The sequence below is a fragment of the Chaetura pelagica genome, unplaced genomic scaffold, assembly GCF_000747805.2.
Source record: "Chaetura pelagica isolate M959 unplaced genomic scaffold, ChaPel_1.0 scaffold3, whole genome shotgun sequence".
NCBI classification, from domain to species: domain Eukaryota; kingdom Metazoa; phylum Chordata; class Aves; order Apodiformes; family Apodidae; genus Chaetura; species Chaetura pelagica.
Genome location: NW_009952974.1, coordinates 10613157 through 10626122, shown reverse-complemented (window position 1 = coordinate 10626122; position 12966 = coordinate 10613157). Strand labels below are relative to the sequence as shown.

Sequence of the window (12966 nt, the reverse complement as noted above, 5' to 3'; positions counted from 1 at the left end):
TAGGGAAAATGGAAGAGAATTAAGTGTCTTCTGCCTGTATGGCCTTTTTTTGAGTTTTTTTAGAATCCACTCCATTTTTGTAAAGATATTTATCTTTCAGATTTCATAATGAGTAATTCTTATTCCTTTTTCAAGGAAGATTCTTCCTAAGACAGCTATTATATGTGTTGCATCTTTTTTTTTTTCTTAAACTAACCAAATACTCATTATGGTTTTTATGTTGATGGTAAATGGTATAAAAGTCTTACTTGGTTTTGGGAGAGGAAAAAGGGGCTGAACTGTGAATGTTCCATGCGGCTTAGAAAAGCCAGGCTCCAAAGATGTGCTAGTCCAGGTTGCTACATTATGTTTTTCAAGATTAGTCTTGATGGCAGCAGACTTCTGCATCATCATGTTAGAAAGCAAGAATAGGAAGTGCTCCTAAAATAATACTTATGTCACATTTGTTTGAATTATTCAGTTAATTCAAAAGCAAGTGTAGACCCTGGGAGAAACCAGTGATTCATGACAGGAGTTTACTGTGAGCTGTTGAAAAATGCTTTAATATAAATAAAATGTTGCTATTAGATTCCTTGAAGTTTATAATAACCGAAGTTCTAAGTCAAACCAGGTGTCACTAGGAATGTTGTCATCACTTGTTTGCAGAGAACATCACCTTCCAGTCTTGCAGCTGCATGTTTATGTTACCAACGCAGGAACCGTAACCTGAGCTGGATAATAAACCAAAACCTTTGCTGCATGTGTTTGTTTAAAAAGTGTGACTCCAGAATTTTTAATAAATGGTAGCTTAGCAAGCTGTTAGCAGAGCTTTCTGATGGATCATTTGAGTTTTACAGTATTCTTGACTAAAAACAGTACCTTGTTTCTCATTTGAATGAGGTAGCAGTGGGCTTTACTCTGAGAGACTGTTCCATGAGGTCTTTTTATGTACACACAAATATTTAAATTGCAGTAGCATAGAAAGAATGAAGAAATACAACTTTCTCTCTGTATAAATGCTTTTTTCTTTGTTGGTTCTTCAATATAGGTTCAATGCTAGATATAATAAAGTACATTGTCAACAGAGGAGAACATAAAAATGGTGTCCTTGAAGAACCCATAATAGCAACAATTCTTAAAGAAGTTTTGGAGGGTTTAGATTATCTACACAGAAATGGTCAAATTCACAGGTAGGCACTTACACATAGTGAAGAACATTTTCAAAGTTGTGTGTATAGTTTGTTGATGCTGGTCAGCTGCAGTTGCCTGGCTAAGCAAACTGTATTTTCTGTTTCACATACTGTAAATGCTATCTGTAATTATCAAATTATAATGCTTGGGCAGATGCTGTAATCTTGACTGCAATTTGTCCTAATACTTAGTACTTGCCTGGTCTTTATCCTGTCTGTCTCTCTCTATAGTTAGGATAGATCTATCAGACATTTAAGTATGCCAGAACTGTGGTCTAGACTCCTGTGCCTGCTGGTACTCCAAATACCTAGTTCAGGTGATATGATCTGTGACTTGGTTATTGTGTTTCACAGTAAACCTGGTAAACACTAATCATAGAATCATAGAATGGCTAGGGATGGAAGGGACCTTAAAGATCACCTAGATCCAACCCCCCTGCATTGTCAGAGACACCTCCCACTAGACCAGATTGCTCAGAGCCCCATCCATCTCACCCTGGAATACTTCCAGGGATGGGGCTTCGACAATGTCCCTGGGCAACCTGTGCCAGTGTCTCACCACCTGCATAGTGAAGAATTTTCTTCTAACATCTAATCTAAATCTCCCCTCTTCAAATTTTAATCCATTACCCCTTGTCCTCTTACTACATGCCCTAGTAAAAAGTCCCTCCCCAGCTTTCCTGTAGGCCCCTTCAGATACTGGAAGGCCTATCTATTACAACTCTACAGCCCTCTCTTTATGACCACATGTGAAGCGTGAATTGTTACTATGGAACTGCATATTGGTGTGTATGCATATGCTGATCGTTCTCTTCTATACATTCTCTCCTCACTGCCTTCCTCAATGTATATTGTGCAGATTTCCCAAGGTGCTCTATATATATATGCTGCAGCAATCCACAGGTTGCTTCCACTCTTTGAATGTTAGAAGTGCTATACTCTGACTTCCCTAATTAATTTTACTGAAGTGAATTTGCCTTTTGAGGAAGGTACCTGCAACAGGCTCTCTCTCTGTTTGAGATGTTAGCCTTTTATGAGGGAATCTCTTAACAAAAATGGGATTCTCTGTAGAGAGAACTCTGAGATTGGAGATAGTGCAGATGTAGCACAGTAATTGTTCTTTGTGTACTTCTTATGTCTCCTATAAATTAACTGCCTCTGATGTAAATCAAGAACTATTTCCTCCTTTTGCAGAGAGAAAATTGAGATAAATGGAGAAATAAAGAACAATTATCTTGACTTCTGGTCTGGAATGCCAAAGATCTGTCTCAAACCTTAATTCATAGTCTTCTGTTAAGCTGATAAGATTGTGGAAGGAACACTCATTAGCATTTAAGGATAACAGGACCCTTTGAGGTCGGATTTGGGAGTTTCCCTTGTCTATTCTTAAAGGATCTTAAAAAAGATGAGAAGAGAGATAGCTGTTACATCTGAGATTTGTAATTTTTTATAACATTTAATTTGTAAGCTGTGTGGTACCACAGTAGTCCCGTTGAGGGCAGTACAGCGTGTATTCCTTTTCCCATGTGTGTTGTAGGTAAAAGCCATAGTAGTTCAGGGAATGCTGTGTCACGTGGTATTTGCCAGTTGGAGATTTTTCCAAAACTCTTCAAGGATTTTGTTCTGTTGTTGTGATGTATTCTTGTTTATGTATAAGGAAACTGGTTGTTATCTTTCACTAGTAATGGGTTAATTATTTTTTTGAAAAATCTTGCAAAGATAGATCCACTCAAATTTTTAATGTTTGTGATACTTCTTGTATGGAACATCCTGTGCATTATGAATGGGATGCACATTACTATATTAAAAAAAGACAACAAAAACCAACCAAAAAGCCAAAATCAAACAAACAAAAAAGCAGCCAGCAAGGTTTCTTCTTAATATTATGCTTGAGGAGTTTGTGAAATGGGTATTATTGACTGTTAAGTACTTCCTGAATTTTTTTACAGATTCAGTGTCAATTATCTTTTCATCATGGTATACTGTAGCAAAATATGATTGCTATTCCTGAGCTTTAATGTCTTCGTTGGGTAGAAACCGACAGTATATTTACCTTTCCTGAAGATGAGTCTGTTGTCTGAATAGATAAAAAAATGTTTTTCAACTTTTCTATCAGTGGTGCAGTTGAATGGAGAGAAAGCATTAATTCTTGCTTTAAAGCTCTAAAAGCTCTCAGTTTGTGAGAGTATGTTTGTAAGAAGTGGCTGAACAGTCTTTGGACCTAAAAATTTCTGTTCTCAAAATCTGTCCATAAATTCTGCTTATTTTACGCCAAAGCTGAATTTGAGTCTTTTTATACAAGAAACAGATTTTGTGAGAGTTGGAGTTCTGCATTCTGTTTTATTGTACGTTAGTTACATCTTATACTTCAGTTCTTGTTTCTGTCTGTTAAATTGTAAAATGCTATCTTGTGAATGAATTAGTATGAAATATTTATTTTTAACATAAAATCTGTACTTATGTACTTTCATACATAAAAGTAACCTCTGTACATTCTAGAGATTTGAAGGCTGGCAACATTCTTCTTGGTGAAGATGGCTCTGTACAAATAGCAGGTAATGGTGGTGGTACAGTAATGACAAAATAAAAGAAAAAGGTAATTCCAGGTGGATCAGAAGCACAAATTCAAGGCTTTTTTGTTGGCTTTTTACTATTCCCTAGTAAAGTTAAGTCAGAATTTTAGCTGTGTGTCTTGTTTCCTGGAAGGACCTCTAAATAATTGTCCAATATAAACTATTTGTCTTTATGGGGAGAATTTTTCTCCGTATTTCTCCTTTTTAATGAATTTATTTATTTTTTGCCTATCCAGCTTTTCCTTGTGTACAGTAGTTCCTCTTCAGAAAACTGTCACTAATAATGGCATTGAACTTTAGGGCATTAAAAACTTAGAAGGTGTTTCTGAAGCTATTCATGCTGTTTAGATTAGAAATACAAACAAAATCTACCTACTCTGTAACTTACAGATTTTGCAGAAAAAAAATATATATTTTTAGTCATCATGCAAGCTGCAGAAAAAATTAAAGAATATTGCTTGAAGCTTGCTTCTTACTTGTCTGCTGTATTTCTGTGTGTGTTAGCAATGCAGAAGAGGTCCAGAATTTGTCTGTGATGTTTAACAGTTGTTTACTGGAAAGTAATGATAAGACTACATTTTGTGTAATTACAGATTTATTTTTTTTTTCAACCTTAAAAACAGAGAAAAATAGGAAAAGTGGGTCAATAGTAAGCTACTTGATTTTGGTATAAAGCACAATTTAAAATACTCGTATGTCTCCATTTGAAATGACTTTATTTCACCATACTTTGATAATCTGCTCTTCTTTTTTCCACTTATCCCCAACTTCTCCCACACAGCTGCCACTGATGCAGTGACAGGTTAACAGAACACTGAGTTTTTTTGCTATTTTGAAATTTGGAAAAAATATTTATGTCGTGGTGTGCTATTAAATATATATATTGTTGATCACTTTGCTTGTTATCTTTGATTTGTCAAATCTCTAAGTATCTAGGTTATATGTAGTATGCCCTCTAACTTACTGCATTCAGATTTAGTAGCTATACAGAAGTAGCACCTTACCTTGGAGCAACAGCAGATGCAAACCTTTCAAACCTTGGCTCAGAGTGCACATCTGAAAACCTTCAGTGACAGTTGTACTGGAGTCCTTTGTAACCATATTCAAGAAGACACATACTATGGAGGATGTCCTAGTGTAGATCTCCCAGATAACTATAGCATTTCAAAACTAGTGTGTCATGAAAAATAAAGGAAGCCCTGCATTGGAGGGTTTCTCTAAGTAGATCTTTATGAATTGACTTAAATTTCTAACATGTAAAACTTTAGCTTTGTTGTTGGTAGTTTAACAGGTCTTAACTTTTTTCCTCCTTCCCAGATTTTGGTGTTAGTGCATTTTTAGCAACAGGAGGTGATGTTACTCGTAACAAAGTAAGGAAGACATTTGTTGGTACTCCATGTTGGATGGCCCCTGAAGTGATGGAGCAGGTATTCCTAATGCTAAAAAAGTATATATATTTTTTCAGTCTTCCATTTTTGGAAACTGAGACTTCACCAGCTTATTTTTCCTTTCTGGCTCTTCCCAGGTGCGAGGTTACGACTTCAAGGCTGATATGTGGAGTTTTGGGATAACAGCCATTGAGTTAGCAACAGGAGCAGCACCTTATCACAAATACCCTCCTATGAAAGTAACAATCACTTTGTATAACTTAATGCTATAAGCTGTATTGCTAATGCAGCTAGTTAGTTAGTGCTACTTCATTTTTAGAAGCAGCTCAAGATAACTAAACATGTATATTGTGTGGAATATTATTCTCTTTTGATTTCTACATGTTTTGAATTTATTTTGTTTACCATATCTCTTTTTTGGATTTACTGTAGGTGTTAATGCTGACACTTCAAAATGACCCTCCCACTTTAGAAACAGGTGTAGAGGACAAGGAAATGATGAAAAAGTATGGCAAATCCTTTAGAAAGCTGATTTCATTATGCCTTCAAAAAGATCCTTCCAAAAGGTAGGTCGTTATTGCCATGTACAGTGGAATTATTTTTAAATATACAGACTCCTTGAAGTTCCCATGTTGAAACATAATTCTTTAAGTGTATGATTAGAATTTCGTAAGTAGCAGCCTTCAGTCATCTTCATCTGCAGAGAAGAAATTGACTCCTAATTGTCATTTAAATTTTCTTCTTCCAGGTTGTTAAGCTGATTTACTGTATATTTAAATATACTGTTGAATTAAAATGCTATAAAACAAAAGTGCTTGCTCTACATATTAATTTCTCATTGCATGTCATAGTATCTTTGTGATTTGTTCTTTTTTGCCATGTTTTGTGAATGGGATAGCCAAGATGATGAAAATACGAAGCATTTATTCCAAAACCATTGCTGAGGTCCCACGTTCCCAGAAGGATCAATTTATTTATCCTTTACACGTTTTTTATGCAGACCCATTTTTGTAGGTTCCTTTTGCTGAAGATTTGGAGAAGGCACTTTCTAATGAACATTACTTCTGAAGGTTATTTAATATATTACTTTTGTGAAGAGTTTCAGAGCTGGTATTTCTGGGGGAAAAAGCTTGTTCTGATAGAGCAGCCATGATTGAGTATTGTGTGACTCCTGTGGGTGGTGCTTACTTGTCTTCACTGATGTTGCATTAGCTTAAGTCCAGGGTATTGTTGGAGGGTGTGGAGTGTCAGCAGCAATACCTAGAGAGCAAGTACGATTAATAAAAAAGACTACATGGCAACATGTTTATTCTTGAAATGCTTTAGATTTTTTTTATTCACAGAAGGATCATTTGTGTGCTGTTTTCAGATTCCCAAACCCTTACAACTGGTCTTAAGCTTAAGCTTAGCACCCTGGTTTGGCTGCTTAATAGATACTAATGAAATGTGTTCTGGATAATCAAGCTTCTTTTTATTTCCATTGTCCAGCAATTTTCAGGGAAATATTATATTGGTATGAAAGCACGAAGTAAATAATTAAAATTGTTTTCCTTCTCACCTTGAATACACAGTACTGAGTTACCTGATCTGTAGTTATGACATCAGTGTTGAAACATTAGTGTTTAAACTAATTAACACTGTTGATTACACTGATATTTACATGTGTGTTATGTCTTCATACTCTATTGTCTTGAATTGGACAGTTAGACCAGCAGATCAGTGATTATATCTGTGTACGGAGTCCATATATTGTGGGGTCATCGCTATTTTTTGTGTTTCTCCCAAGCCAGGATTTAAATTTGCTTGAATATAGCTCTATAGTCATCATGTCAACTGTGGGATAAGTGCCTGCTCCTTGTGGCAAATTCTAGAACTGGCATTATGCTGTTGTCTCATAATGTTTTATTTGGGGGATCTGGAGGTTTCTCTCTTTCCCCATTGCTAAAGATGCTGTTTACAGTTCTCAGCTGACTGCAGCTATCTGTGTGGAAAACAGACTAGAGAGCATGCCCAGGCCAGTTCAGAGGTGTCTGGCCTAAGTAATGGTAGAGGAATGGAGGACACTAGTTTGGATACTAAGACTACAGCTTTTAACTATGCATATCCGTGTCATGAGATGCGATGGTACCCAGAAGCTTGTCTCACGGTTAAGAGTTAATTTGAGATAGAACTTTGAAACCTTGACACAGAAACAGATATATATATATATATTTTTTTTTTTTTTTATTAAGTGTATTTTTATTTAACAGTTCTGGTTCCTTTTAGCTCATACAAGGTTTATGTGTGAACTACTGCTGAGCCTGGTGGTCCCTACAGTAGCACTACTAAGAACTGCTTTACTGTAGTTTGGAGTATTGAGTTTGGTGCTTTGGAGGGGAAGAAAAATAAGCACTCTATGGAACTACTATTTGTTTAAATTGATTGCTTTTTTGTTCATATCAGGAGTTGTTTCATTGTTTCTAGCAGGACTGAACTAATATATTCATACACACTACTTCTCCTCTTCACTTATTCTTCAGATATGTCCTCAGAGAAAGACTAGTATAGATTTTGGGATTGTTTTGTTGTTTTTTTTTGAGGTGGAAATTTTCCAAATGGAAGCTTTCATTGTCTTACCTAGTTTGTGCTATATCCAATCTCTTGCTTCAGTTAAAATGGAAAATTATAGCAGACATTGCTTCTGTTTATTTAGAAATTATGAATCTTGGATTCTTGGATAGTGGTATGGGCTCCTAATGGAAAGAATAAAAAGAATCTAGTGAATTTTATTTCATCCCAAGAAATGTTTTACTTTCTCCCCATATTCTGCTTCTGTACCAGAGTCTGGCTTTGGGTAGATAAATAACATTTTAGATCCTTTAAGTTAGGGAAAACAAATCCTGCTGTTAAAATCCTACACTTCAGAAGCCGTGAGATTGTGATTATCAGTTGAAGACAAAAAAAATTATAAACTTGACAATTATAGGAAGAAAAAAACTTGAACAGGACTTCAAGTAAAAGTGAAATGTCTGGGTTTTGGCCTTAAAACTGTTGCTTTGATTTTTCTTTATCTGTTTGGTTGGAAGATGCTCCTGATGACTCTCTTTGGTCAATGCATCATGTTAATAATGTCAGCATAGTTGCTTGTGAATACATGCTGACATCAATGAAATAAAAGAATGCTGGTAGCAGGTATTGATACTGCTGTTTGGGAAATGTAATTATTCTTTTATTGCTGTGGAGCAAAGTTCAGTTGCATTCATAGTCACTTGGGGAAGAACATGATACCTGCCTCTGTTTGTTTGTTTGAAGAGTAAAATACATTTGTCTAATGCAGGTGGGGGGAAACTGGCTACTTAGACTGATTTATTTATTTATTTGGTATTTTTGCTGTAGGGAGGCTTAATTTTTTCATGGGTGGTAAGTGAGTACGTGTGAATTAATTCAGTAGCTGTTACCATTCATTCCCCATTCATACAGTACTAATTCAGAAGTATTAGAGACGTACCATTTAACTAACGTCTTGTACTGTATTCACTGAAAGGGGTCTTTGTTTTCTGTTCTAATTTATTATTGATCTTTCAGGCCCACAGCAGCAGAACTTTTAAAATGCAAATTTTTCCAGAAAGCCAAGGTAAAACGTTTAACCCTATGAGTAAATTTTGCTCTGTCTTAAAATCTACATGAAATTTCTTCTTTCCTTGTATTGATTTTTAACTGAGTAAATGTTGGTTTTGCAGAACAGAGAATACCTGATTGAAAAGCTTCTCACTAGAACGCCTAATATAGCACAAAGAGCAAAAAAGGTGAGTGTATTCACATCTTTTTCTTGGCAGGTATGCAAGAGCAAGCAGGGACTGTTCAGTTAGTTGCCTTACATTTTGACTGACTGAGCTATTCTCTTATGCAGTCCTTCATAGAGTGACTGTTGAATGAATGGTTTCTGCAGCCTAGCTTTCTCCAGGAAGCCCAGAGGCATTTTGACTTCCTTTCTGGCCTTGCCAAAATGATCTATGGTATTTGTCATCATACAGGGTACAGTTTTTACGTAGTCCCTTTTAGAAAGCTACAGGTGAAATGGCTGTGGAAATAAAAAGTGATGTCCAAGCATATTGGTTCACAAACTGCAGAATTGGTGTCTTCATTAATCACCTAGAGAAAGGGTGAAGATGCTATAAATTGTGTTTATTGAAGGCTACCTGACTTTTGGGATTATTTCAAACGTGATGCCTAAATGTATGGCTGCCTGGTCCAAACTCTGCAAGTGTTGCGGAGTTCCTCAGTCTAGTGGAGCCTTATCCCACAGGTGATGGAGTTAAATCCACAGCTATGGCATATACTCGTATTTCTGTGGTGCCTTTGGCACTTGTGTAAATGAGTTTGCCAGGTCTTGCGCAGCAGAATTAAGAAAAGGAATTCTTAACAGGTAAGTATTTTAAAGGTGAAGTATGAAGCGAACTACTGTTCATAACAGCCAATAATAAGTAAGAATAAATGTAGACTCCTGCTTACTGTGAGAAATTATGGAACTCCTTTTCTGTGGTGTCTTAACTCACCGTGTCTCTCCAGCATGCAGACCTTGGTTGGGGATTACTGAGCCTTTGGAGGAGACAGGGCAGTGTGCAGAGTCCAGCTTTCCAAAAGCTGGCTTTCTGGTAGGATGTTCTGAGGAAACAGCACTTCAGGAAAGGAACTGTTGCAGCTCTTGTTGGCACATTAATTAGGCTTTGGTTACCTGAACTGACACCAGTAAGATTTTCTGTTGTCTGTGTGAATACTGGTTTGGCATCATTGTGGAACACTGGATTGTTTGTACAGCTGGTGGCTTGTATTTGGAAGGTACTGTCAGCAAGATCTGAGTGCTTTAAGTTGCTTCTAATCTTCTTTTAGGTGGAAGTAATTTGGGAAGTCAGCGGCAATGACGGGGCTTTGGGAGAGGCTGGAGCAGAGAGCTGGAATGAGTGGCTTGTAGGAGGGTGCTGAGCAGGTGTGGTGTCTGCAGGTGCAGAGGAAGGGTGGGCGCAGCTCAGCGCTTTGGCCATGTGGTGGCAGCAATGTCCAAGTGAAAAGATACCTAACCGGGCAGGCATCTTGGGCTTTTGTTTTCTATTTTACCCCTTGGGCTCTAGAGGAGCAATTTAGACATGTTTTAGTGCCAGGCAGGATTCTTGATAGTGCATGTGTTGCGTGAGATTAGTCTCCCAGTTGTGTCCTCAGGTCAGCTTTAGACACTGCAGCTTAACTCGTACACACATGGATGTGTTTCTTTTAAATAAACTTAGCATTTGGAATTGCAAAATGAATACAGGGTAGCCTCCCTTACACCATCTGAAATAGTTTTCTGAATTACTTTTTTGACAGTTATTTCTAATTTAGAAGAGAAGTGAGCAAAGAAATCAAAGCTGTACTGTGCTAGAGACCAATTAATAAGTATTTTAATTACAGCATTTATGGAAAAAGTGTTTAGGTTTTACCTAATGAAAATAATTATTTATATTTTTAAAAGAAACAATATTAAAATTCATCAGGGATTTAAAATTTAATTAACTTATTACAACTTTGCATGTAGCTGTAGTTTTAAGATACCATAAAATATAAATGTACTTTAATATTAAAACTTTGGGGTTTAATTTAAAAAAGCTTGTTTGGTTGCTCAAACATTAGCATATAAAATGTCTAAAAAATCACTTTTGGATAAGTAACCCCTGTGATGTAAAAAAATAATGTCACTAGGGCAAGAGATGGGAAGAAGCTGGTGTCATCACTGCTGAAATAATCTTCTGTAGCACTTAGTGCAAAATGCCTACAACCAATGATCTGTAGCACTGCTGCTAGCACAGATGTCAGATCTGCCTTGCAGTTATTTCATTTTTCTTGCATTTACCACGTGTAATTACTTTGCCTTGTTGCTCAGAACTCAAGCCTCAGTTTAGTTTTAACTTATAATTATTTTCTCTTGACATAGTGTTCTCATGTTTTGCTTCTGCCTTTACAGCTTATACTTGGCAACTGTTTTGACTAAGTACCAGTTCTAGTCTGTTTGTGAAATACTGAAAGCAGGTACACATGGTCTTTTATTTGTGAGGAAAACAGTTGATGCTGTAAAGATGTCCTGTTTTAAACCCCAAATTGATAATTAAACAATACCTACATGATGTGTTTGCAATACTGAGTAACATCAGAATTGTAAATACATTCCCATGTGCTGATTCCCTTATCCCAGTGTTACTTTATTTGCTTTTAATTCTGCTAATTTTTATATGATGCCCTTCTTCCTGGCCCTGTCCTGGTAATTAAGGGATAACACTGAAACACCTCTGGAATTTACTTGCCCAGGGGGAACATGTCTTGCTTCTTTCTGTACAGAACCTGCTTAAGTATATTCCAGTGCTGATCCATGGAAGTGAATGATACACCATACAACTTCTTACTGGCAATTCAGGGTTTCATTAATGTGACTGCTCACTTGTGAGAGGATTGCTGGTGTCAGGAAGAACTAGAGAAAAGACTGGTGAATATGTGAGCTCAGTGCAGTCTGGTGAGCAGGGACATGTTCTGAGGCCTCTCTTCAGTTATTGATAGAAATATGGGAACCCTGATTGGAGCCTCTCCTTTGTTAGGTGGTGTGACTAGTAGAGCAGCCTGCCCTGCCCTGCTCAGATCAGGGCTGTGTACATCCCTGCTATTCAGCAGCTTAGCAAGAGTTTAGATATGCTACATTAGCACATGTTCAAGTAGTTTTAATTTTGAACTGAGTACTAAGTAATTTTGTTTGTGATTAGAATTGCTGTATTGGAATAGAGAAAATTTGAAATAGTTTCCAAAATTCCACAGTTGATTTTGAAATCTTGTCAAACTAAAAAATTGATTATAACTGTAAGTACTCTGATGCCCAAAGGCCCTGGGTCAATTTTGTGGTTTTATAATCCTGTTTCTTTAATTTTGAAAACCTCCTGCATGACTGCCACTTTTACAAAACTAACAGGGAAAAAACATGTTTACCCAGAACACTGCTACAAGTTAAAAAAATAGTGCAACTGTTTTTATGTTGTTGGATGTTACTAGAAAAAATAGAGGAGAACTTGGCATTCATTTTGCTTATTTTCAAGAAGTTGTTGGAAGTCAATCTTAATGGAAACACTTCTTAATGAAAACATAAAAAGTAAATTTGACGAAAATTCACATAATCAGAAAGTAGTGCCTGCATTATTGGGTAGTCGAAGTGGAAGGTGTTTCAGGGGGCAGACACATGTAGTTGCATTAGCTTGGTTTTAACATTTCAAATAAAGGAAAAAGATTGCTGTCAGCATTTCTGCCAGGTGTGCTTAAACGCAGTTGTGCCATCAGATACAAGGAGTTTGATACAGAATGTGGGTTTGTCTGTCCTTTCTTTCATAGAGTGCTTTTACCATCTGTATAGAGTTTGTGAGGTTGGATTTTTGCCCTCAAAAGGAGCTAATCTAGTACAGAATAGATGAGTTTTGAAAAAACCTGCAGGATAGTTGGCTTAGGTGAGTGTCTTTTCTACTTCAGATGTCCATAAGTATCTCTAAAATAATTTGCATTACTTGCTTTTGGTGGAATTTAAAACTCGCACGTGATGCATCTTAATAATTAAAAAGTTATTCTCTTCCTTATTGGATAGTGTTTTGCAGTTTGTGGGCTGTCGTAGTTCAATTTAAGAATTCATTTGTGTGGTGAGTCACTGTCTCTTGTGTAACAGCATTGATCTGCTTATTAGCTAACGTTGTGTTCATGACCTGTTGACTTGTTCAGAAATATCTAGAACATGGACTAACATAAGGATAGTGTATAATGAGAACTTTAAATATTTGGCATTAATCTAAGCTGTTTGAA

General features: G+C 36.5%; 1 protein-coding gene across 1 annotated transcript in view; it reads left to right on the top strand.

Annotated features, from left to right (window-relative positions):
• Positions 1 to 12966, top strand: part of STK39 (serine threonine kinase 39) — a 104959-nt gene that overhangs the window by 43203 nt on the left and 48790 nt on the right. Inside the window, exons 5-11 of the mRNA XM_009996295.1 lie at positions 1028 to 1169; positions 3669 to 3724; positions 5060 to 5169; positions 5268 to 5369; positions 5563 to 5696; positions 8695 to 8743; positions 8850 to 8915. Of these exons, the coding sequence (XP_009994597.1) occupies positions 1028 to 1169; positions 3669 to 3724; positions 5060 to 5169; positions 5268 to 5369; positions 5563 to 5696; positions 8695 to 8743; positions 8850 to 8915 (659 nt within the window). The remainder of the gene's footprint in view (positions 1 to 1027; positions 1170 to 3668; positions 3725 to 5059; positions 5170 to 5267; positions 5370 to 5562; positions 5697 to 8694; positions 8744 to 8849; positions 8916 to 12966) is intronic.